Here is a 27,408-nt window from a genome sequence, read left to right as displayed (position 1 = left end):
GAATTAAGATGCAGCCTATCCAAGCCACAGGACATTAGGAATCTATTCAAGGTCAATTATATTGAAAACAAACGCATACACAAACCTGACAGTGGGAAGGAAACAGAGTTTTTATTATAACCTTTGTTATGTAATAAGGCCTACTTGGTAAATACATGTGTCCTTCATTGCTTCCCATGAGTAGCTCTGCTCGCATGCACACAGTCCACTTAACACACAGCAGGATATCCATAAAATAAAACGTCAGCCTAACTTGAACAAAATACCAGCTTTGATGAAGCAGCCTACACTATAATAAACAGTGTAACCTTATTTTGTGTAATCAGGAACACATAAAAAGCAGAGCAACATGTGTTATTGACATGCCAGCCTTGACGGTGCAACTCCCTGACCCTCTTTATTCAGGCGGAGGCTTCTGTCTGCAGTGTGCTGCTCCTTCTTCTGATCTCTACTCACCATCTAGGGATGCATGTCCTGTCCTCGGCCGTTGTCTGGGCCTGCCGATAACGCGACGAGTCTTCAGTTAAAACGCACGTAGTACCGAAACCAACTTCTTACGATAAGGGCGCGTGTGTGTGCGCGCGCGCGTGACAACTCCCCATGGAAACGCACACACAAACGCTTGGTTTAAGTTGCCAGGTGACGAGTGGCTTTGCGGGCGCAATGCATTGTGGGACTACCAGAAGTGTAAAACCTTGGCCACAACGAAATTGAGAATTGAATTTACTTTGAGTTGGATTGATAGTAATATTACATATGTAGTCATTGATGCAGACATATGTGAAATGGCCTCCACAAAACGGGAACCAGAGCCACAGGTTATTATTAGGTTTATATATGAACTCTGTGCTATTAACACAGTTCCAGACCGAAAAGGACATCAAAATATAGCTACTTGAACTGAGAAAAACACTAATGTTTGTGATGATTAAATAAAAAGTGATAAGCGTGAGAGCTCTTCACTCAAGCAGATCAGGACACAGTTGTAATACACGCGCTGCACCGGTAGATGGAGCCGTCGGGTCGTGGGTTTTCACATCGGCCAATCGAGAGCTGCGAAGGCACTTTAAGCAGTTTATAAATGACCTTTGTAGGCCAGTATGGCCTAATAATTAGGCTAGACCAAGCATACGTGCCATGTCCAACCCGACCGTTAAAAATAATGAATCCATGGGAGTCACGGGCTGCTGATTCTGGACCAGTACATTGGCCTACAATGGAGACAACTTTCGTGTTTGCGTGTGTCCAGGCGGAGGTCTTCTCTCCACACACACACGCACACACGCACACGCACACGCACACACACACACACACACGCACACACACACACACACACACACACACACACACACACACACACACACACACACACACACACGAGGCAGGTAAAGCCAAGAAGCAGGAGAAGGAGATAACAAGGAGAATGTTGCTCTAAGAGGATTATCATGATCGGTCTTGTTAACGGATGCCTGGTTCGCCGGTTGGAGAACAGCGCACCGAGACGCCAGGCAATAACCTGTATACCGAAAACCGGGCGAGGAAAAGGGTTATACTTGCTCTGGTGCGAGGCGAAAGACGTCTTGGACCGGTGCTATATGTTGCCTGGATTAACTGAGACAGTGCAGGATGATGCACGCTAGTTTTCACCTGGTGGGAGCGCACGGGAGTCCGTCACCGGGACTGCATGCGCACCGGAAAGCGGTTTCTTGAGGCGGGGGTTGTCGATAGGCTGATTCTGATATGAAGACCCGACCTGCGGGGATCGGCAATGTCCATGCCGACTGGATGGGTTCGCTCCCCTCCAAGCTCAGTGCCATGCCCCTCAAACACCTCGCGGTGCCAGGTGAGCCCGTCCTGCATGCGTAAAGATGTGTTGGCTTCTCTGCCTCTTTTCATGTGTCCATCAGTGTACACTTTGGGAAGATAACCACACAGATGCACTGTTGAAAACATATGAGGTCTGTTAATTTTGATTATCGATTTTCTCTGCAGGGTCTCATGATTCGTTTACCTACTGGGTAGATGTGCACGCTCCTGTGGGACCAGACCAGAAGGTGTTTGTGAAGTACCTCGCCACCATGTTCAGCGTCTTAGCCAAGAAAGTCATGGTGAAGTGGTCCATGACCCAGGTACAGAGTTCAGACCAGTGTCAGTAGACCTAACCATCTCTGGAGCTTGCAAATGACATATTACATGATATATTTTGGCCTGAGCATTTATATATTTTACAGCGTAACAGATGTGTTGGGTTTTGTTGTCATAATGCAATATATAATGCTTGTATTCCTAGAACCTGACGTTTAAAGAGCAGCTGGAGGCAGGAATTCGCTACTTTGATCTCCGGGTCTCATCCAAACCAGGAGAGTCTGGAAATGAGATATACTTCATCCACGGCCTGTTTGGCCACAAGGTGAGCAGTGGAGGACTGACATGCAAACGCTTCATCAATAGACTACAATGCACCTGCTCTTTCTTATTGTGATGCCACAGTCTAGTATTGATCAATGTGTAACGTTTCTGTCTTTCTTGATCAGATGACTCCAGTCCTCAAATAAACAAAAGTACATTTGAATGTTGCTTTCCAATATTTCAGCTTGTTCAGATGTTTGTCCTTTTATTTTGTCTAGCTGATGTCAGTAGTGGGATGGAGATGGCCTTGAACAGGGATCAAAGGTTGTGAGTTTAGTTGTAAGCATCCGTCTTCAGAAATGGGTGATTCTGACATCCTGTCCCCGTGTGACACAGGGACACTTTCAGGTTTGATGCAGTCAATGACCTCCGACCTCTCACTCTGTTCACAGGTGTGCGATGGCTTGTTAGAAATCAACACCTTCTTAAACCGGCACAGGAAAGAGGTGAGAAGCACTTTTAGTATAGTGTTCTTTATGAAATACAATTTGAAGAAAGCACAGATACATATACGCATGGCCATAGATGGAAGAAGTTGACACACTTATGTAGGTTTTTACATGTGATTGATTTAGGTCGTGTTTCTTGACTTCAACCACTACTATGCAATGGGAGCAGAGCATCACGTGTACCTCATCAAGATGCTCAAAGAAGTGTTTGGCTGCAAGCTCTGCAACGACTGTGCAGTAGAGAGCATCACTCTGGACTACCTCTGGCAAAAGAAATACCAGGTGAGATCATAATTCATATATTATATACAAGTACAGGTCAATTTACCATTTACTATATATGACAATGGACAACTGTCCTCGAAACATTTCAAAACAAATATTTTCCCACTTCCAGCCATGTCTATACTCCAGTGATCTCAGACCATTTAAAGCTCATTTACTGTTTAAGTAAAAGCGGCACGGATGCGTGGGTTTATTGGATGGCCCACTTAACCCCCGTGGACAGGTAATCCTTGCTGCCTGTGACTCTCCAGAGCAGAAATTAGTGGGGACATCATCCCATTAACTCTTCTTCCATCATCAACCTGCTATCTTCTTTCATGGTATTTAGCGTTGATCCCTTCTTCACACCATCTTTCCCTTTCTCTTTCCCTACATTTCTTCCTTAATTCCTTCATCTCACACTCTTCTACTAAGTCTGTCTTCATTCTCTTCTTTTTATATAAACACACCCTTACATCCGTACACATTCATCTGTGTGTGCTTCCTGTGTTAAGTGCAGTTTATTTATATTTCCTCATGGGTCTCCGTTCATGTCCGTCTCTCATTCCAATGCTATCACTTTAACTCCTGCTCGTATGACCCTAATCTGAGACTGGCTTAGTTGGCAAAGGAGAAGGAGAGAGAGTGTGTTCAGAGCAGACAGGAGAGAGACAGTAGAGGAGGACAGATTTGCACGATTACCAGCTCCAAAAGGGCAGCCGGCTGTCTTGTGAACAGTGTCATTGGAAAAGACCCCCAACCAGTGGAGCAGTCATTTAAACGTATATCTATTCACATCCTTACATTTACTTTTGTTCCTCAGGTGATTGTGTTCTACCATCATCCATCAGCTCAGGGAGTTCCTGTCATGTGGCCGGGAAACAAGATCCCCGCTCCCTGGGCGAACACCACCCAACCCAACAAGCTCACACAGGTCAGAAAACAACATGTGAAAACTATACCCACCGGCCCCACGTCTACTCCTTTCATCTCATTCAGCGGAATATACAGCTATACAATTCGCTACTTCTAAACTGCTAAAAAAATCATCATTTTAGACATAAAGTTACACACGTTATGTCCTCACTCCCCACACCGCTCACATCAAGGGGGTGCTTTAGTTTAGATGACATTTGCTGTGTTTCCCCTGTTACTCCCGTCTAGTTCCTGGAAAATACACTAAGGGAAAGAGCCAAGCAGGGCTCCTTCCACGTGTCTCAGGCCATCCTCACACCCAAGGTCAACACCGTGGCCAAGGGCCTGGTCTGGGGGCTACGCGAGTATCTGGTGGAAAGGTCAGTCACTATGGGTTTGAGGTGTTTTATGAAGGTCGCGGATGTGTGAATACATGCATGTCAACTTCTTTGGTTCGTTGAATATATTAGCTTTACACATACCTTGCTATTTCATTTAGCATGTGTCTACACATGTGTGAGCATGCACCTTTGGACCTTGTCTGCTTCTCTTTCACTCAACTCCATTTAATTACTTTGGTCTGTGGCCAGTAGAGGGCACTACAGTAAATGCTGCAGTCAAGTGGATTGTCATCTTGGCTCATGCCCTTGAAAAAGGGCAAACTAAACACTTGCAAATGCACAGTAATACGAGAATGATGTAAAACATATAAATAAACAATTTTAATGAATCACTCCCCAACCAGTCAGTGACTGTGTGTCATTACCTCCTTTACAACTTGTATCTTTCTCGTTAAAATGGCATTTCATGTCCTATTCTTGATGTTTGATGGTGCAAACGCTGTTTAACAATATGATGTGACAATTTATGGCATGAGATTCACTAGAATTAAAATAGATTAGGTGGCTTCTTCAACATTCTTTAATTTTACCTATCATCATTGTACAAATTAAATAGATAAAACTGTCCGTGTCTGGCTGCAGATTTGTGGTGCTGTGTGTTCACATCGTGTCGTGCTGCGTCCATCTAGACTACGACAGGATTTCCTGAAGAAGCCTCCGTACATTTGTTGAGCTCATGCTTCCCTGTGATTGGCACTGCTGTCTCAGAGCAACGAGACCAGTGATGAGCCTGCTGAGAGTGTGTCCGTTACTCACCACACCCTCTGATGGAGAATGCAGTGTAGTAGTAAAACCAATGCGGATGTTCCTTCTACGTTTAACAGGTTTTACCGCCTATAAAAAATCTGTCTGAGCATGCATCTTTAAGTCTGACGTCTCTGTTACAAAACTCTGCCACTTCACTTTATTTAACTAAGGATTTAACCAAGGATTAGCATTATCATCTAAATCCATTTCCAAACTATAGAAGATCAAACAGAAACATAATTCATCAGATAAGAGATCTTACTTCCGAAGCAAGGACTAAATTATCTGCACACCGTTAGCAGTCATCTAGCTCGCTGAGCCAAAGCTTTAAATGGGAATCCTGACTCAGAGTACCATCATGCCCTTAAAAGTGAGAGAAACTGCCACTGATGCTGGGGTATAAAACTCCTGCACGGACTCTCTGGCGAGACAGGAGGCGGCCTAATTTTGCACTTCCGAGGAAGTGGGATTGTTTATCACCGCTGGTTAAACATTCTGACTTCCTGGTTTTGTTCTGCTGGCGGCTCAAACAGTGGAGCGTTTTAGGGCGTTGGAAGTGATACAGCTACAGAGTCATGGCATGTGTTTATGTGCGTGTGTGTGCCTCTGACCAAGAACCATAACACAAAGTATTTGAATGCAAAGCAATGATTTTGAGACCATGGTGGAAAAGAACTCAAACAGACATCACTTCCTTTAACCCTTTTTCCATCTGTACCATTTTCTCCCATGTCAAGCTACGTTATCTCAAAACCTTATCAGCAGCTTTTCCTAAAATGTGGTGGACAGACTCAGACAGGGAACAACTGATTAGAGTCTGGCAACGTTACAGCCATAACGATAACCTGTAGAGACGGAAACTTGGCCCTAGATATTTTGAGTATGTTCGCAAGGCCAGTGAATCATGGTCAAAGTCAAGTGACAGCATGTTCAATGGAACACATAGGGGATGTCATTTTTCTTCTAACACAAACTCTCTTCTTTGGTGACTCCAGAAACCTGCCAACCATCATGTCCTGGGTTGAGGCTCAGAGGCCGGGGGTGGAGGGGGTCAACATCATCACCTCTGACTTTGTGGAGCTCACCGACTTTGCCAACATAGTCATCAAACTCAACAACCTGCTGTTGTCTGAACAGGACCGCAAACCATGACACAGATGACACATGTTTGCACAACAGGACTCATGTGTGTGGACCCCGCGGTGTGGTGGAGGTCGGACGACAGATTCCTCCATCATTGTTGGATAAACAGTTGTTCCATAATGCTACATTATTTTCAGTAATAATGTATGCTTTGATACATCACAGTTTGGGTTGCAGATGACTTTCTCACCCCCAACATCATCAAGTCCAAAAGAGGGAAAGAAGCATGGAGCTCAGATCACCATCATCATAATGTCAACCAAATTCTGTCATACCACATTTAGCTTCTTGATTCATTTCTCTACAATCCCTTTAGGAGGAAAACTGGACATACCACATTGGTACGACTTAAAAGCGATGCAGCACAGATCACCATGCAGAACAAGACTCTGAGTTACGAGTTGGACAATGATTGAAAGACTCAGGAATTCACTTATATGGTTTAACTTCTTAAATATTACAACCCTTGTCCTTTTGTTTTTGACATGTTCTGATCACACAGATTTTTTTTTACTATGGTGGAAACCAGGATCCTATTTTGCATAATTCTTTTGCTTATTGAAATACTGTAGTCATATAAGCTATCGACTGCATCAGAACTAGTGGAATTACACATCAGCTATTGGAATGCAAACCAATCTTGTTTACGGACTAAAATACATCCAACAATATGTTAGATTGTAGGACATTATAGCGGTGGATTAATTTACATTGCATTCACTGTTGTTAACACCTGGCCAGTAGATTGCAAAGGCAAAGCTAAATACCTGGGGAACTTGTGCCACAATACTCATAAAATGTGCACCCGCACAGCTTCAAATGTTTAAAGTATTTTTGCTCATCGGACATTAAAAGGCAGACCTTAAAGAAATAGCAAGGGGAAAAAAATGTCCAACGTTTTGTGGTCTGAAATGCATCTGTGTGTGTGTTACTGTCCGTGTTTTGTGTGTGTGCTCTGTGGGCCCTGTGATTATGCATGACATGAAGAGTACTGCAGTGACAGTCGCCGTGCATTCCTGTGGTCAGAGTAGGGAAGGAGAGGAGGAGGACAGACGGCCTGCAGAAGAGGACGCAAAGTGATTTACAAAGCAGAGGCAGTAAGACGGCAGAGAGGAAAGAAAGAGAAACAGAATAAATGGAGGATGCAGAGAGAGATATCTGAACAGCTGTTGTTTTTCCTTTCAGCAGCATCAGCATCATCTTACAGGAAAGTAAAATGTTTTCTTTTCATATCAACTCTGCCCCTCTTCTTCTTTCACTCCCTGACTCACTTGTGTGAAATAGCCTGTTCTGTCCAGGCCACATTGTTGACATTGTTGGTGGTCAGCAAGCGCTGCAAGTCTCTCTCTCTCTCTCACACACACACACACACACACACACGCACAGGCACTTTAATTGTGGAGTAATTACGCATACCATGGCAGGCAAGTGGGAGAGCAGAGAGCAGCAGCTCCAACTGATGGAGAGCATTCCATTTGTTGTTTGGATTGGTCCTCTCTTTTCTCTCTCCCTCTCTCTCTCTTTTTTCTCTCTCCCTCTCTCTCTCTTTTCTCTCTCCCTCTCTCCCTCGCTGGCTTCCCAGGTTTCAAAGGAGAGGACGACAACTCAAGCATGATCCCCCAATAAAGTCCTGAAGCAATCATACTGCATGTGTGTTTGTGTCCGTGTGTTTTGTAAGTCTGTTATATTCTCCAAACAGTCTTTGCCCAAAAGTGGCGCACACAGCTGTCCAAATGTATTTTGGGATTTGTACGGCACCACAGTCAAAGCAGATCTGTAACTACACTTTCTTTTTTTAATAACATTTAAGTCCCATAACGTAATTTCTCTCTCACATTTTCTCAACACTCTCCCCAAGTTATAGCAAACAGTTGTCACTTGGCTTCATCACAGCCAAATACATAGTAAGTTTCCAGCCTTTATAAGATTTAGTTTTTCGTTCTAATGCCACACTTGTGCTTTGGCTGCTTAGTGTGTCTGCGTTCAATAAAGATGTGCGACTATTCTTGGAAAGCCATTTATGTCGGCATCAGCATAAAAAAAGAGTACTCTGCAAATACACTCGTGAGTAAACGAGTTCTAGTTCCTTTAACCACTGCGATAATCCTGGTGTAAGTGATGTCAGTGCCCGGGGTCAGTGGCATTCATTGCATACACATTTGTTAGAGTTCCCTTTTAGACCGTGATGACGAGAGTATTGAACCAGCTGTGAAAACACATGACACTATCTTATGATGATCCTGCCTCTGACAGAATGTGGCGGGTGTAAAGAAAGAGAGAGACTTGTCAAGACGTGAAGAGCTGCACCACCAGACGACTGGACATACACCTGACTTACCCTTAAGGCCCAAGAGGTGTCAAAGTCATGCGATTATCTGTCATTAAAATGATATTAAAAAAGCGTGTGGTGAATAGTTGTACTCTCTCAGATCCTCAAAGCCCCACTTCAATGATTCCAGGGATGACCTGTCAGAGTATTAGTGTTAAGTAGTTCAGATACTGTTTCACAGGCTTTCTAGTATACAGTAGACTGGAATAAATAAGTTATGCCGTTAATAAAAAAGTAAGGTGCATTTGTCTAAATGACACTGTCTCCCCACAGCAGGGTCTCCGAACACCGGTTGGAATTCCTCTCCTAACAGCTCCAGAGTTCCTGCTCAGCCTCCTGGGATCACATGGGAGTTGTGGAATTCGCTCGGGAATGCTGTCAAACGTTCAGCTGGCACCGGGATGATGTCAGCGGGAAAGCTAAACAGCTCTCGTGCTAACAAAGCAACCATGGAGACATATTAGCTTTATAGCTTCTGGAAACACTTGACAACAGAGAAAGTTAAAAGGAACTGCAAGACCATTTTCAGGGAGCATTATCCTGTTAACATTTAGCTGTTCCAGACGCATCTGTTAATGTTGAGTCGAGACCTAAAGGGACCAAAAAGCAATGACGAGTGGCCATATGGAAGCACACTTTAGAAAAGTCTGGTGTTGGTTGCTTTGGTTGACAGACAAAAGCATGATGTATCATAACAGAAAGCATTTTTCCCAATAAACCTTTTCCATTTTTTTCATCCCATGTGGTCTCCTTCTTTCCTCTCCTTTATCCTTGGGATAGCAGAGTAAACACTGTTGGGTGTGAACTTGTGCATTGTAATTTGCAGATTCACACTTTGAGGGATATGTAATTCTGTGGGTTCCAACACTTTATTGACTCTCTCTTGGCCAGCAGATCTGTACACATAATGTGTGTCCTGAGGAGCTGTGGAGAAAGTGGAGCAGGGCCGGGTGTGCGCAAGCTCTCTTCCTGTTTATCCACAAAGAGATCCGTGCAGTGCCTGAGAGATAAGATAATCCTGCTGGGTGGGGGCTCCTTGCCCTCCTTGCCCTCAGCGTCGACTACTTTGAAGACTACATTTATCATTTCCCAACCATAACAACACACCAGGCATTACGCTTCACTTGTGATCCGTGTGTATAGCCTAAACAAGATTCTGCATGACTTTTGATCGTATTATAGTTCTGCATAATGCACGTTGTTGTTTTACGTAACCTCTGCTGTGAACCGTGCAGAATGCCCGAACCTCTGCCAAAGGAAATTACCTACCTCTGATACAGAACGGCTGGCTCCATGATGTCTTCAGACCGACGCATGATCGTACATGTAGCTTTTCAGAGGGTGCACATAACTTATACAAAGAGCAGCCAGCCCATGCTTAAATACTCACAGGTCCACATGTGCAACATACAACAGACCAAGGATCAAGGTTCAGGATAAATTGACCAATGCACTGCAGGGTTTTCCCGTGGAAACAGATATGTCATTATGACTACAATTTCATTTAGGATGTTTTACAATGTTAACTGGATAAATGCTAAATTATGAGTTTTAGTTGTTTTGTGTGTGTTTTATGTGTAGTGTGTTGTTCCTTCCTGCCATTTAACCATACTGTATTCATATGGATGTGTTTTGCCATCGCATTCCTCATAAACGAAGGACCGTTTTTATGTCCACCAATCTGGGTCTGTCTTCATACACTGAATGAATTAAATATATCTGTATATTCGGACTGCATTGTGTCATGTGAATGGAGACTAGACCGCATTCCTGTTGTAATATCCTTAGCTAAACATGCGTCTTATCTGGTCTTTTATCATTGCTGCCAAGTAGGTCTGAAGGAATGCTCTCTCTCTCTCGCTCTATCTCTCGCTCTCTCTTTGTCCCTCTCTTTTTCTCCCTCTCTCCCCTTTTCTCCCTCTCTTTGTCAGCCTAAAGGGTTCCCTATCTGAGCCAGTGAGAATGAGAGGTCAACTGAAGGTGGTCTGTTAACACCTGCACATTAGTCTGTGTGTCTGTGTCAGCGTGTTTGGGAGAGAGAGAGAGGGAGAGAGAGAGAGAGAGAGAGAGAGAGAGAGAGAGAGAGAGAGAGAGAGAGAGACTCCCTCCCCTTGCTGGCTCTCCAGCTTCACTTCCAGCTGTTGCTGCATTCCTCCGCACGTCGCGATTAGCTTCTTTCTTGTTTTAACGTTTGTGTACGTTCGGAGTGTGTGTTCGTGTGTGTGTGTGAATGTGACAGAGGATTACAAGTATCTCCCAGACATCTGGCGCATGCTGCACGGGGGATGTATTCGCTCTCGAGAAGGAGAGAGTGACCCCAGCATCGGAGGAAGTGACAGAATATCTTCGGGGTCTTGGAACAGTTTTGCGTCCTTCACGATGACAGAAGTGGCGAGTCCTGCTTCAATAATGGTGAGCACGATTTCATGTGGGCAGAATTACAAAATACCCCCCAAAAATATGGGGAGGGGGGGATTTAAATGTGTGTGCCTTAATGTATTCAGTCTCTTTCATGGCGTTCCAACAGCCACTGGTGTTTAATCACAGCTCAAGGAGTTCTTTTTATTGTGTGTTTATGAGCTGTGTAAAGATAAGCTCAATCTTATCCGACTTTAATTCCCTATTTTGTTCTTTGCAAAAAGAGAAAGTTTTATTTGTTTCTGGGCTACTGATTAAATGTCCCCAGTTTAGAATGTGTGAGTATCAGTAATACTGAGGATAAAGAAACACAATTAGAATGAATACGTTGATTCCTCTTCATATTTTTAAGTTGGAGCCCCTTCACAAAATTTGAAATACAGCAACATGTTAGTACACTTAACAAGTAAATGTAAAATAAACATTATATTGATTTACCTTGTTCAAGGCAAAAGCTAGATAACAGTACAAAGTTAGAACAATTTGTCAGATTACAGCACATGATGGCCTAGAGATGTTTATATTGGATTTTAAATACATTTAAATAAGGAGGCTATAAGAGGACAAGTCAGAGCAGTGACTGATTTTGACTGGTCATGAGTGGTTTGGGATGTTGTTAGTGTGTGAGTATAGCTCTATCCCACATTTGACACAAACAAACCAAAAGAATACCTTTGTGGATCAGACCATGGTACAAGCTAGTATTATTCTATGACTCACTTGTTCTAGCCATGAGTTCATCGAAGCACTACTTGTTGCTTCCCCTCTAATGCAGCCAATCATGTGGCCGGACTTGGAAATCAACCAGGAACTTTAAGAAATGTTAGTCTTATCACCACGTACCTCTTTAACATGGCAGACGTACTGTCTACGTATTAAGTATGGCTGAAGTGTGTGTGTACGAGGATGCTATTAAATCGGGCCGTGTGAGTCTAAATTGATCTGACACCGTATAACCTTTGACGACTTCCCAGTGAGGAAATTATATACAATGTTACACTTGAAGTCATGTTGATGTTCGGCTTGTCAAGTTTGTTGGAAACCAGTTATATGCTGCATATTATGGCTCTGGATCCCAGTGTAGTTATTAGGTTGTGGATTTGTCCAACCACAGCACTTTACAGCAACACATCTGTGTTTAGGATACTAAAAAAAAACCTTTTTACTTTAACATATAGAATGATAAGCTATGTTAAAACCATTATACCGGTCAAGCTGGCTCTGTCCATGAAGTGGAAACCAGGAGGATTGTCACACGGACTGAACAGACCAATAATGTTATGATCTCCTCACACTGTACCCAACCCAACCCTTAAGAACTGTGATAGAAGTGCACATACAGCATTTGTAAGGATATTTTGTGTGCTGAAGTGAAATAGTTTTCTACTGAGTGTTGTCAAGTTTCCCTCCACAGTATGTACTGCTTATGTGTTTAGGTATGTGCTTGGACTTTCGTCAGAGCAGAATGGGATCCCAGTTTGTTTGGAGGCCAGTGGAAACTTTTTTTGGTCCACCATTAATCTCTTTCCCTGCCTCTCTGGATTATTTAGCCTGTATTTTTATTTATTATTATTTATTTGTTTTCCCTGACAGACTCGGTTTGTTTTCGGCCTCCCTCTTTTCTTCTTCTTCAGCACTCACAGTAGATTTCAGCTTGTGAGCTATAAATGTGGGTTGTATGCCCCTCGACCAGTTCACCGTCCCTCCTCTGTCATATCCGGCCCTTCAGAAACCCAAACATCAGTCGATCCTCTCCATATGGCAGCAAAGGTAATCTGGGCTTTCCCAAAGACACACACACCCTCCATGGAAATTCAGGTTTCCTCCAACTTTGAGTCAGCTGCAATAACAATGACTTTCTTTCCTGTGAGGATCTTGCCTTTGGGTGAATGATAGAAAAGAAAAAGCTCATTTGAGTGTGAGAGAGTTGAGGTTGGAGAACAACGCAGCTGGATGTTTGTTGTGTTACAGCAGGGGTTCAAGGGTAAATTGTGTTAATCCAGAGTTTTCACTAAAACACACGCACGAAAAGTAAAAGCACACATGCATGTGTTTGTTGTGTGTGTGTGTGTGTGTGGGTGTGTTGACGTCTGTGGTGTGTTTGCATGCAAAGGGCATACTTAAAGTTTTGTTGAAGAAATGATTGTGCACAGAACACAGAGTGTAGTGAGAAGAAGGGAGGAAGATCACCCCGTTTAGCCCCACAAGCTGCTCTATAAGAAGGACACAGAGAGAGGGACTCCATGTTAAACAGCATCTGTGATACAATGCCGGCTTTGTCAGGTGGGCGGAGGAGAGGGTAATGCTGGAATGTAAGGGGAGGGGATGTTAGCGAGGGACAGAGGGATGGAGAAAGAGAGAGAGCAAGACAGAGAGAGGAGTACAGGCGAGGGTACAGGCAGCATTCAACGCTTAAAAAGCAGATGAAACACGTCAAGTGGAAACTAGGTGGGAAGACAGCGTTTTTTAAACAAATGAGCTACAAGTAATATTTCAAAATAAATGGACAGAGATGGAGCTAAGAGGAGAATAAAGAAGATGTGATATCCTTAACAGATTGGAAAATGGGTGTACTGATGAATCAAGGTGCTGACATGCACCATATGACACTCAAGCATGCACATGAACAATGCACAGATATTAAGCACATTAACTCAAGCTATGCATGCAATCACATAATTCACACTGCATCACACACTTGCTTCCAAAACCCAAAGACACAGAAAACATTTCCAAAACCAGCCATTGGTTGTCTTAATGCTCATGGAGTCATTTCGTTAGGAGGTTTGATGGGACAAAAGAGATACAAACAGGAAGTGACCATTCCTGTCATAGTCTTGCAAAGGGTGTTGCGACCAAATAAGTTAAACACTCAAAACTCAAATTGAAAACGTGTGTCGTTATTGGAAGCCTGCTGTAGCTCCCGGAAGAATTCAGTTCAACAACTTCTCTCGTTCTCTAAATGTATTTACTAAGTGATCACAAAAGTAACAGGCGCTGCAGTTGCAAAAGCAGTGAGTGGTGGAGAATCCCGTGTTCTCATCTTTTCTCACAAGACTAGAATGTGCAATGACCAGTCTGCTTCCCTAATTTCAATATACTGAGAAACAGGTATATGTGTGTACAACAGGAGTGTTGTAGTGCAAAGCGTGGAACTTTGAGGAACGTTTCTCACAGAAACTTCTCACAGACAGTATCTGTTAAACTGACCTCGCACAACCTGAACTCTAATAGACAGAAGAATAATGAAATGAAGAATATCTACAGAATATAACAATTTATATTGTCAACATGAAACTACCCAGATTCTATATCTGTAGCAAGTGCAAGCTTTACAGTCACCTTGACTGCAGCTAGATGTAGCGTTACCCGCCCCCCGTCTCCAATAGTTAGTTAATATATCATCCTGTGGAGCTGCCCGCCTCGAAACACCCTCTAGCCTAAGGACAATGTATAAGCTACTTAAATAAAGCAGGCACACACACTGAAGAAGCAGATGGCCAGCATGGAAATCTGCAGTTAAAGTATAATCCTGATTATATGTCTGTTGCACGTTGTACTTTTCTTCTATTTCGTCATTCAGAGTAACTGCCATATTCACGATTTAGTCCAAAACCATGCCCTTTGTGTTTTTGACTAAACCATCCCAACTAGTGCCCCAAAAAGTCTGTTCCAAATCAGGGTTATTCACAACATGCTGGGATGTCCTGAGAGAGGTTTTGAGAATGCAGTCTGCCACAGAAACAGACAGCAACAACAACAACAACAACGGAGAAGGTAATTGAAACCGAGAGAAAGAAAAAACAGATGTAGAGGAAATACAAACAGAAGGATAAAAGCAGAAGATGAAGAAAATAATGAAACAGAGAATATCCTCTGATTCCATTTCTTTCTTCCATCACTCTCTCTTTCTCCGTCACCCCATTGTTTCTGCCTCCAGCTGCAGGGCATGCTAAGCATTTGGGGAGACTCAGCTGTCCTACAGATGGGATCAAAGAGAGATGTGTATGTGCACTTTTTTACTTAAGTCTTAGGGATTTTAAAAACATTATATGTATGAAGTTGTTTAAGATGGTTTTAAATTATTTAAAGGGATAGTTCAGGTGTAAAACAGATTTGGGATTAAAGTTAGTATTAAAAGTGTGTCAGGGCTGTGAGGGATATTTTTCCATAAAATAATAAACCAATCTTTGAAAGTATTTCATTCAATTCAAGGAGTTAGTTTGGGATGAACTGTTGAAGTTTACTCTTCTGGTCTGCCTCATATGTTTCACGTTACCTTAACTTGATACTATTTATTCACATTGATAATATAATATTACTCCATCATCAAACTTTATTGTAGCTGTAATGGAAATGTTGAGCCAGAGACGTAACTGTACAGTGTACACCAGGTGTATACACCTGAGAAAGTGTAAGAACATTTAAACATTATAATATTAAGATTCGTCATGTGTTGAAAGTAGGATTTGGTCATTAAAAGTATATTATATGTAGTTGTTGCTTCACAATGATGGATGATCAATCATTATGTGTTTCATATACCATTAGTTTTCATCTTCCATGCTCAGGGGGCAGTGCAACAAGCTACACAACCGTGACATATGATCACATTATCTTATAGTTTTTATGGTGACGATGCTAGCAAGCATGTTGCCTACGTATCATCCAGCAAGCGGAGCAGCATTATCATTCATTTGAAGTCCTCTTTCTGGCCACCTGTTGAATGTCAGGCCAATATTAACTCTCTTTTAGCTTTTTATTGGTCTCCCCCACCTCCTTAAAATGATCTGTCTCTTTAGCAGCTAAATGCTCCACTATGTTCACAAGCTAGTTGCTATCTTCTATACAGTATATGCTCTTTGATGATGGGCAGGTGAGTTTATCAGAGCTCTTTTGCTTAAAAAACAGCAAAAGGTTGGACAGCTGCCTTATGTGGCAGGAAATGAGATTCATGAGAGCGGTGGGCCGTGACATCAAAAGAGGTGAAAAAACGCCTTGAAGCTCCATAGAGCTGAGTGGAACAGTAGAGTCTGTGGGTTCGCCACAACAAGCGATGTCTATCACATTATAGCATTCACTCTCAATGTTATTGACTGGAGCAGCTTTAAAGGGTAGGTATATAACAGCAAAGGTCGTAACAGGTATTCATCATTATATTGTGTATTCACATGTTTCTCGACAAATACCTCACCCATCCAGTAATCTTATAGCTCTCTAGTACAGGGGCCCAGATAGCATCAGTGTTGGTGATTGGAGATTGTGGAGACCCCTCAGAATGCCAGAGCTGAAATCTGGAAATCTGGAAGCGGGGTTGACACGCCTCACTGCTCGGCTGAAAGTAGAGTGCAACAAGGCCAAAAGCGTGTCCTGGCCTGTCCATGGGGCTCACCTGTTGAAGGAAGAAGAAAGGGGGGCATGGAAAAGAAGAATGACACTGAGGTGAAATGATGGAGTAAAGAATATAAGACAGAAGGGGAGAATCAAGGAGGCAGGAAAGGACGTACAAGAAGGAAGTGGGAGGAAAAGATAGAAAAAGAAGAGGGGAAACTCTTGTCATTATACTCAAAACAGTTCCTGTTGAACTTTAAATATCATCTCATCTATGTATGTGTCCAGCTGATTTTCTTGCCATCATACACCGTGTGTTTGCTTTGTCTACACCAGGAATGAAAAAAGAAATCAGTGGAATGTGGGGCCCCATGTCTATATGAGATAACAAAAAAAGGGCTGACTTTAGTTGTGGATGTGAGTGTGTGTATGTGTGTGTGTGTGTGTGTGCATAGGAGTTACAAGGGCGGCTGAATTAGCGAAGAAGAGCAAGTGTGTGTTTTTAAAGGCAATACGTGTGTCAAAGCAGCAAAGGAAGTGACCTCAGAGAGGAAGTCGCTGCTGAATTAGAGGAAGTGGTATGGAGCTGATTTGGATTTGCGCTTCCTATGCTGGGGATTGGAGGAAAGATTATACAAAAGAGGACAGTGAGATCCAAAAGACAGGAGGATGGGACATAGAAAGTAGAATTGAAGGAAGGGAGAGAAGACAAGAAGGTTGTAGAGTTGGAAAAACCATTGAAGAAATTGAAATTGAAAACAAATGAGATACTAATGGAGAAACCTGAGTGAGGTCGATAATGTATATTATCATAGGATTATTACAGGATAACATGGAGAGAGAAGAGGAAGAGAGGCGGGAGATGGCAGAAGGTGGAAACGGAGATGTGGTTGGGGTGGTTTCCCATGCTGTAATCATCTCTGCTTGGGTGAGAAACATTTCACTCATCCAGCTGGGTGTGTGTGTGTATGCACGCACACAAATAGAAGCAAGGTTTTCCTTTATTTAATTATAGGGTACTGCAGGGGTTGTCCTTGGCACTGGATCGTAGCATGTTCAATCCAACACCATTTTATCGCGCTCTGTTTTCATTCCTCTTTATAGTTTGACATTCTATTCCTTTTATGCCAGTCTAATCTTGCCCTGCTATTTCCAACTTTTCTCATGGCTTCCTACTTATTCTTACCCTTAAAAGGTGTTTGTGGCAGTGGCACAGGAGGAACGTCTATGGAGTCTCCAAAGGGTCCATCTTCTGGGGAGCATGAATGAACTCAACATCTGTTTGTTTGTTGTTATTCTGAAATGTTGGCCCTACCATGGCAATTTTGCCATACAGGTCATGCAACCGATGGGTATCGCTATCACTTGATTCTGTTGCTTGTTGGGTGAAACACATTTAAAATTCCTTTCATGTAGCAGCAGCTGGTCATGCAATGTTGTTTTTTCATTGTGTGTGTGTGTGCATATATTTGAGTGTAGCTACGTATGGGCATAATCATTTGTGCAGATAAGTAGAACTTGTGTGTACGTGTGTGACGCTGGTATGTCGTGTATACGTGTGGACTTATACACAATTTTCGTATATATTGAAAAGATGATGAACGAATGTCCATTTGAATATACAACGACGAAAGGAAAAGAAAACATAAAATACTGCCATGAATAAATGATAATCCAGTGTGCTCTCTCATCCATTCTGCAGGACTCTGAGATGATGTTTCAACCAGAGTCAGATCAAATTTCTCCAGTGGAACCCAAGGTGAGAGAATATATACGCAAACACACAAAAGCATTGTATGTCATCTATAAGTCAAATTAATATATATAAATGTATATTTAGCATTCTGTAGAATGATTTTAAGGGTCAATTGTAAGGGTGGTCCTTTTAGTTTTCCCAACAAGTGAAGAATATTTTAATGATGAATCCACCGTGAGTAAAAACTACCTTTCTGATCTGACTGATGCCTGTAGTCTCCGTCTCTGGACCTGATTGACACAGGGAAGGGGCTGAAGGTCCAGACAGCCACGCCTCATCTGGTGAGCCTGGGCAGTGGGAGGCTCAGTGTGGCAATCACCCTGCTGCCACTAAAAGAAGGTAACACACACACACACACACAAACAGCAGATAAACACATACTCCATGGGTTATGATTACTGAGTCATACAGTAGCCATTCCTCTTCCCGATGCCCAGAGTCATAGACTATTTTATAATGATTGTAATTTCTCACAAGTGATGTCAATCTGTCATCTATGGTGGAAGTAGACCTTCACAGTCCCCTCACCTCCCTCTTTTTCCCTCCTTCATTGCTCTGTTTCTCCGCCTTCCCCCGCTCTACTTCTCCCCTCTTTGTGCCCTCTCCTTGCCCAATGTGTGTGTGTGTGTGTGTGTGTGTGTGTGTGTGTGTGTGTGTGTGTGTGTGTGTGTGTTCAGAATTCAGAATTCAGAAACCGTTTATTGCCAGGAATGTTTACACAAACGAGGAATGTTGTTAGGCGGAAGGTGCATACTTTAGACAAGACAAACAACAATCAACAGCCAACGACAGCAACAGTGCAATGATATTTAAATCAATTATAAGAAAAGATAAAGATAAAGTGCTCAGACAAACAGATAACGTTAATGTAAGTGTATGTTAAAGTGACATGTGTGTTTAGGTTAAAGTTAAGTGTATGTTAAGTGGCATGAGTGTTTAAATATGAAGTGTGCAGTGGAGTGACCGGTAAGAAGAGAGAAAAGAAAGAAAAATAGACTGAGAAAATTGTCCAAAATAGTGTGCGTGTGTGTGTGTGTGTGTGTGTGTGTGTGTGTGTGTGTGTGTGTGTGTGTGTGTGTGTGTGTTCGTCAAGGGGGCGCTGTGATAGGGGAAAGTGATACTTTGCTGCCACATAATGTCAAAACAAGGAGCCAACACTACTTCCTCCCACAGGGCTCCTTGAGACTGAAAGCATGTATTTAAACAAACCACGACATCCACAGATTTATTTGTATTGTCATTGGGGACGAACATGACCCCACTGGATGGTTAGTGTGCAGACTGAATCCACATTTAACCGTACCAAAAACACTGCGCTAACAGACTGCAATCCAAACAGCTATAAAACACAGATGACTCAAACTACACGGTTTCACGGACAGTGTCTTCTAGAACAGAGAGGAAGCGCTCATTCCCTTATAATGAAAGACTGAAACACCACACGATTCCTTCGAGAAGCTTTTAAATCAGTGCAAGCATGACCGAATACACGTGAGTATTTATAGTGTCTCTTTCATCAACAATCCACAGGTGTCTTGCACTAATTTCCCCTTCAATGACTCCCCCCCTCTCTCTCATACACAGTCACACACACACACACACACACACACACACACACACACACACATACACACACACATGCAGATGACTACAGATTCATTGAATCGGCAAGCCACAGGTGCCATAGCTTAATTATTATTCCAGCAAGTTGGCTAAACGCATGACAGCGAAGAGATGGGAGCAAAGACGGTGAGACCTACAACATGACATCATGATAGACTGATTATAATTAAATAGCCTGCAGAACGGACATGAGATTGAAAGCGTTAAACTTAATTGAGAATCTGTCCGTAGATGACACTCGTGACTCACACATATATTTAGAGTTGACAGGTCTTGTGCGGATCACAAAGCTCTCAGTATATTCCTACAGAGAGACAGACTCTTTTTGTTTTGTCTCCTCAGCTCCAACTAAATGTTTTAATAATATTACACAGGGAATGGTATTAAAATGATACGTATGGGTAAAGTCAGCATTGTGACATTTAATATTTTACATCATTATGTGGTTCTTGCGTAACCTCTGCCACATTGCCACACACGTTCGCATTCTCCCAGCTCGGTGCGCCCTTCCCATTTCAGTGAGGAATGCCAACAATGTGAAAAAGCCATTTTCGGAGAACTGAGGGTCTATTTTTCTATTTAAGCAGTTGAAATTGATAACACTGACGTGCCCTTTTAAAGTGTGGCTCACAGACCACCCATGTGGTTGAAAAAGACAACTGAAAGACAATTTTTGCATTTCCATAATTTCTATTTGCATTTTGCTTGATGTTCCAGGAGTGACCCGCATTGGCCGAGAAGACGCTCTGATTCCTCAAGATATCACGATCCAGGGTGTCGGCATCGAGGCAGAGCACTGTCTCATCATCAATGAAGGTTGATGTCAGTTCACTCAGCACAAAATGAATTCATATTATAGCCAGGCCTCTGAATTAAACAGGACTGGCAAGTGTGTTCTTAGATTTATACCCAGTTTACATCTGTACATTGTGTTAGCAAATGACTCATATTTTTAACAAGGCTTTTTAATAAAAAATATACTGAATCTACTGAAAATAAATCTGCCTAAAAAGTTCATATCGTTATTTGAAACCTGTAAAGAGATGATCCGCTAAATATAGTAAGTAATGCAAGAATCATCTGTCTTGTTTTTAGAGGATTATTTTCACGAAACTGCAACAGCATAGAATCACCGGCACAGTCTTTAATTTGTTTCAATTTTAGTTTCAAGTTAAATATAGCATTGAGTGAAATATTAAGCTGGATGTCTTTCAATACTTAGTCATTGTATTGTGGGCATGAAAAGACAATTATCTTTGAGAGTGATTGATTGCACTGATGTTTGTTTTGTTTTGTTCCTGTGTGATACATCCTGTATAATTGCACGCTAAGCATTCAGACCAAAGCCCTGGCGTGACGATGGAAATATCATGGCTTTGTGTGTATGTTATAACTAAACCTGCTAGTGAGGCATCTTTCAACAGGGGAGAACTTCTGAGTAAAGGATGATGTAGAAACTGTAGTGGCTTTACTTTAAACCGAAACTGATCCCCTACCTTCTCATTATCACCTGTGACACAGGAGGGGTGGTGACACTGGACCCCTGTGGTCACCTCTGCAGTCTGGATGGAGCACAGGTCACTGTCCCCACACCACTCACACAAGGTAAGATACACACACACACACACACACACACACACACGTATACGCACACGCACGCGCACACACTCACAGATGACACAGTATAGCCCAGTCTACTTTCAGAGAGGGCCCATACCAGAGACATTATATCCGAAGGCCCATACACTCTAGTCTACACCAGGTGTTTCACTTGCTTGTGCAAAACCAGGCACATGCATGTACTGTACATGTTTGATATACTGCCACCTACTGGTTTAGTGAAATATTTGATAATTTCATTCAGTGTGCATACTTTCAGTGGTTAATAACCCCCGGTGTGTGAAAACGAGAGAGTGGTTGGTTTACGGTTTGGTTAACTTGCATTCCTTTCAGTATGTGTATGAGTCATATGGGCACAGTCAACATCGTGCTGACGTGAACATGGTGTATTTCACATACATCTATGGGCCTATGTGTGTGTGCGTGAGCATTTCCGTGTGTTTGTGGATGTGTTTTGAATGATGTAGTGGATGTGTGCGTACCTCTGGTTTGGTTTAATTCGTTGTGGTTTGGAACGGCTAGCTGCTACAGTGAGTCACAGCTTCCAGCAACGGCAGAGCATATGCCCTGCACATCAAATCCAGTCATAGGAGACTGCAGAAAACTTGCAGAACATACACACACAAACAGAGGATCCTCCCAAATTCTAACGCATTTCTGTTCTTATCACTCTGTCCACCCCTGCCCATGTGTCTGTGTCTGTTTTTTGTCGGCCAGTATCTTGATCTTTCTGTCTGTCCTCTCTCTCTTCTCCTCTCTTCCCCCAAATTCCCGTTTTATGGATTTACTGAGTTGCATAACACTCCTTGTTTGACTGTTTTTTCAGCTTTCCTTCTCCCTGTATTCATCCTTTCTGTGTATCCATATTATCCTTTTCATTGTGGCCTGTGTGGCCTGGCCTCTTCAAGTTAAATATTGACAGGCCTATTTATCTTCCCTCTGTGCCTGGCTGATTCAAATATTGACATCATGTTGGTGTGTCTACACACACACTCACACACAAGGCTAGGGCTTCGGGAAGTCGCAGGGGTGGAGAGAAGGACTGAAAGAGAAAAAGGGGTAAAAGAAAATAAGAAAGTCAAAAGGACATGGTTTGGAAAATTATGGAGAGAGAGAGAGAACGTCTTTCAGGAATATCCTCTGGCCTCAAATGTTCTGGGTTGAGTTGTCTAACCACACACACACACACACACACACACACACACACACACACACACACACACACACACACACACACACGCACACACATGCACGTGCACACTGTGTAGCAGCCTGGAGTTGATTAGCTATGTTTAGGATGTGATCTGTTCTGTATTTGGGACTTTGGCGCATGACCTGGAATCACATCAGCTTCACTTCTAACTAACATGAACATGAAAGTCCCTTGTTAATAAATGTGTTCATACAGCATTATAGCAGATTTCCAATGATAACACTATATCATCACACGGCAATAACAACGGTTACAAACGAGCAGTATAACTGCAGGCTTTCTTCTTCTACCAGAAACAGTTGGAGAGACTTGACTGAGGCTTTTTTTTCTTGCTGGCTTTACTCCCTTTCCAGAATCTTCCCACCCAAACTCTTCTCTGCCCCTTCTCCACTGTTGCTTTGTCTCAAGCCAAATTAATTAATTGCTAAATTAATTGGTTTGTCATTATAATCCAAGCAAGCCACCAGGTTGTTAAATCAGTCGCAATAGTCCAGCTGTCTCGGGGTTACACTGGTCCAAGGTATTTCAATGAAAGAGAGAGCAAATACTAGGTAGACAAAGAAAAGCTGAGGGGGCGTCCACCAAATACCTCACCGTCTAATAGCCTTTGAACCTACCAAATCTAGATTAGGGTGATATCGTATTACGCTGTTCGTTAACATGTGTTTTTACCACTCACAGTCGTGTTTTCTTCTCTTTTATTTGGCGTTGTGCATTTCTGAATCTTCCACGTTGCTAATGTGTTCCTCGACAGTATTTTAAATAGTTTTCTTTGGTAAATCCTGAACCGCTAAACCCTTTCTTTGCCGAGAGTTGGTACAGTCCCGTCCTCAGACTCGTGGATGGTAAATCAGTGAACTTTCTTACACACGGAGTGAAGACGGCTGAGGAGGCGTCCTGCAGGAGAGAGAGAGAGAGAGAGATAGAGAGAGGTAGAGATAGAGAGGCGGACAACAACATTGGCACCGTCTGGACTCGAGCTATCGCCTTTGTTTTACTTTTAATAGAAAAACAATTTAATTTGAAGTCTTGTCATTATAATTTGTGAGACGTTAAAAAAGAAAGAAAGAACTTTGTTGCTATTGTCGTGAAACGGGCTCACTGAATGGGACTCAAAAGGTATGTAACGGATTTTTATTTTGCGAGCTAAAGTTAACTTTCAACAAAAGTAACAAAGTCATGTGTCATGTTATCCGCACTGCACCTTTTTTAGTTAGGCTTATTTCATACTTTGTCTATATATATATGTATAGTATATGGCTACATACTCCACTCGTTTTCTTGAATGAACTATACGGTTAGTGTTTTGTTGGCTTTACTACTTTACGACACTTAGCCTTACAGGTGCAGTAGGATGGTTGTAGTTTATTTGGAGGTAATTTCTCTGTCTGTTGCCCATCTGTGGTGAGAGTGTTTGAATCAGGCTTTGGCTTAAGCACAGCTCTGTAGAGGACGGCTGATTCACATTCAAACTCTCATACTGACCGAACCGTGAAAACACTTGTTTGGAAACCAGCAGCCTCTCGTGCTCTCTCTGAGAAAGCTGTGCAAATGTTATTCCCATCAATCGATACTTTTGTTTATTTGAACCTGGTCGTATATGAGCAGAGATAGTTGGCTGCTTCTACCGGTCATGCGTGGCCTCATCAGCTGATATTATTGATTTACCGTTCTCCCTTCTGATTGGCTGCAGTGTGGAAGCCGTCACAGGCACAGATTGAGTCCCATCTGTCACCATAACCGCATACTACATTTTGCTTTTTCTAAAACTTCTATAAGACTGTATAGCCAGCTGAGTTATTGCTGCTTCTCCTGTGACCCAAGCCACTGAGTGGTGAAACATAGATATTTTTCAGCTATCTTTTGGAGGTGGTTCATCACAACCTGTTGGCTGTAGTGTGTATATCATAAATATGCTGGCAAGTTCAGAGACTGGTGTGGTGTGAGTGCATGTGACAAAGGGAACCGGCCTGTGGCTGTGAGGACAGGCTCAGCGGTCAGGATACCTGACACCTGGAAACAAAACCTGCCTCTTTGTCATGGATGTTATTGTGTTCACAAGTCTTTCTTCTGCCTGCCTAGAGCACATTTTGGGGGGGACTGAAAAGATAAGAACAGTCTTTAAACCAGATGATTAAGAAATAAGTCCTTGATTATTAGTTTGCATGGTGTTTGTGTTTACCTTTTTCTTTATTTTCTTTTGCTAGATTAGAGGTTGTTTATATGTATGCATGCTTGTCCCCTTTGCTTGGGAGAAGTGGGGTGGGTCGCTTTGTGGATGAGATTTGAGATGGAGCAGAGAAGATATCTACTGAGCCTCTAGTGAGGAGCGAGATTGTGTGTGTGTGTGTGTGTGTGTGTGTGTGTGTGTGTGTGTGTGTGTGTGTGTGTGTGTGTGTGTGTGTGTGTGTGTGTGTTGTCTGGACCGTGGTCTTGCCAGACACCTACTGCTTCTGTTATTATTACTAATTGCATTGCTATTACTATTACCGATACCATTACTGCTTTTAGTGATTATCATTATCAATCGACTACAGCCACTGCTGCTGTTATTTTTGGTAGTTGTAACTTTCTCCTCATGCATACTATTCTCATTACATGATAAATATGTCATATGCATTGAATGTGTTGTAACTGTTATTTGTTCATTCTGTAAACATGACATCTGTTGCACTTCTGTCCATCCGGGGAGAGGGATCGTCCTCTGTTGCTCTGAAATTGAATTGTGTGTGTGTGTGTGTGTGTGTGTGTGTGTGTGGTGTGTGTGTGTGTGTGTGTGTGTGTGTGTGTGTGTGTGTGTGTGCCTGTGACTGTGACTGTGAGTGACTGAGCGACTGAAATGTGAGTGAGTGTCTAAACTAATCTACACGGACTCCCCTGAGGATGACCAGTCTGTTTTTCTTATGATGTCACTGCTGGACCCGTGTGCCCCAGAGAGGGTTACTTTGTGGTTTTGAGGCCGATTAACACTCCCACTGGGACCTTGTGTGTGTATGCATCTTTTCATGAGTGAGTAAATTCAGTTTGAGTTCAGTGCCATACAGATTTAAGGGATTATAGCAACATTTTGAAGGCAACCAGTTTGCAAAAATGCATGCTGAGTGCATTTGACATTTTTTTTGTGATTAATTAGCATGTTATCCAAGAAATAGTTTGACATGGGATCTCCATATTTATTTATTTTTTCATTCTAACCTAATGGGTCCCAATTTAGCAATTCCTCCACTTACGTTAACCATAGAGAAACTGTTTTGAGTTTCCCCTTCCATAACACTGTGGTGAGATTGTAGTTTGGGTCGTTCAGATCTACATGGAAACAAAAATTGGCTCCAGACGCGATACAGCTCCTACATCTGTGCCCTCAAAGACTCTGAGGTCTGCCTTTGTAGATCGCAAACTTTAAATTACGCTATAAATGTATGTAAAGACAAATTTCCAGTTTCTTGTCGTTGGAGAGGGTCTGTCCATGTGTGTGTGTGTGTGTGTGTGTGTGTGTGTGTGTGTGTGTGTGTGTGCGTGTGTGTGTGTGTGTGTGTGTGTCTGTGTGGGGGGCATGCTTTGACATGGGAGGCAAACTCAATTTGCTGGTAAACAAGTAAGCACGTAAATGAGATTAAACGTGTTTTGTTATGGATGGTGTGTGTGTGTGTGTGTGGGGGGGGGGCATGTGCAATCTATTTAGGACAGCAGACTTAAATTTAGTCTGTGTGCAAGCAGTTAAGATTAGCATTTTTGGATTGAATGTGGCGGATGCTGTGTGTTCCCTTGTAATCTTATCACAGATGGATTTTGAGGGTTAGAAAAAGTTTTCTTTTCCACAGTAATCCAGTGTTTGTTTGAAAAAGCAAGAAGTGATATAAAGGTTAAATCATCAGGTTGTTTAAATATACAAGTCATTTCTGAGTTTCTCATCCTTTCTTTGCTTTTCTCTGTCACAAACACACGAGTACTGCTTGTATTTGTTCATGCTGGAGGAGGACGGGATTAGTTAGTAGTTATGTGTTAGCTAAGAAGTACTGGGAGGAAATTAGATCAACAGGAGGAGTGGGGGCTGTGAACAAATCATGGCGACACACTTTACCCCCACTTTAAAGGTGGCACATGGTGAGGCTATTGAGAGGAGGAAATTAGATTTTTACAAGAGCTGACTGCTGTGTGTGTGTGTGTGTGTGTGTGTGTGTGTGTGTGTGTGCGTGTGCGTGTGCGTGTGCGTGTGTGTTTTCTTCTCTGCTAAATACCGAGGTGTACTGTGAGTCATTAGGCAGACACTGTTAAGAGACATTATTATATCATTCATGACTCGTGTGTGTGTGTGTGTCTGTTTTTCTCTCATTTTAATTACAAAACACACATCTTTTGATCTCGCTGGCATGATGCCACTGCTTCACAGTTTGCGTCCCAACCTGTAAGGATTGTGTTAACATGTATTTGAGAAGTTCACAGTCAAGCTGTGTAGACTAAACATTTCTTACACTGTTTTCATGTGTGGTGTTAGCTCCACGGTCCTCACCACAGCGCTCAGCCCCCCCTCTGTGCGTAAAAATTACAGTTTAGAAGTCTGCCAAGGCAACGTCTAGACATATATGACCTAGCTAACCTGTAATCGCAAATTTGGCAAATTCAGTGGAGGTGTTTGTGAAACTGGACATAAGGCTGCAGAGTGAGAAAGAACAGAACAAAAGAGGGATGAGAATTAGAGAAGGGAAAAGAAAGAAAAACAACATGGACATTTTTCCATTCAGTCTTTTTCCATTCGCCCTTTCGCCATCCCCCCCTCTTGCCTCAGTGGC

At 42.6% G+C, this 27,408-nt stretch overlaps 2 protein-coding genes across 2 annotated transcripts in view; both read left to right on the top strand.

Moving 5' to 3' along the window:
• Positions 1-1,740: 1,740 nt before the first annotated feature.
• On the top strand, positions 1,741-6,337 carry plcxd2 (phosphatidylinositol-specific phospholipase C, X domain containing 2; the record flags this gene model as incomplete). Its single annotated transcript, XM_079234101.1, has 8 exons — positions 1,741-1,843; positions 1,993-2,129; positions 2,291-2,410; positions 2,802-2,855; positions 2,985-3,140; positions 3,946-4,056; positions 4,287-4,417; positions 6,181-6,337. The coding sequence occupies 8 exons, from the start codon at positions 1,741-1,743 to the stop codon at positions 6,335-6,337; spliced, it is 969 nt and encodes a 322-aa protein (XP_079090227.1).
• A 4,699-nt stretch (positions 6,338-11,036) lies between these two features.
• phldb2b (pleckstrin homology-like domain, family B, member 2b) overlaps positions 11,037-27,408 on the top strand; it is a gene marked incomplete at its 5' end in the record, with an annotated part of 40,246 nt that continues 23,874 nt past the window's right edge. The window contains 5 exons of the mRNA XM_079234549.1: positions 11,037-11,069; positions 18,109-18,165; positions 18,378-18,501; positions 20,503-20,601; positions 21,307-21,390. Coding sequence (XP_079090675.1) covers positions 11,037-11,069; positions 18,109-18,165; positions 18,378-18,501; positions 20,503-20,601; positions 21,307-21,390 — 397 coding nt within the window. The remainder of the gene's footprint in view (positions 11,070-18,108; positions 18,166-18,377; positions 18,502-20,502; positions 20,602-21,306; positions 21,391-27,408) is intronic.

The sequence above is a fragment of the Taurulus bubalis genome (assembly GCF_910589615.1).
Source record: "Taurulus bubalis genome assembly, chromosome: 18".
NCBI lineage: Eukaryota > Metazoa > Chordata > Actinopteri > Perciformes > Cottidae > Taurulus > Taurulus bubalis.
The sequence above is the reverse complement of the archived record's forward strand: the minus strand, read 5'-3'. Positions and strand labels throughout refer to the sequence as shown.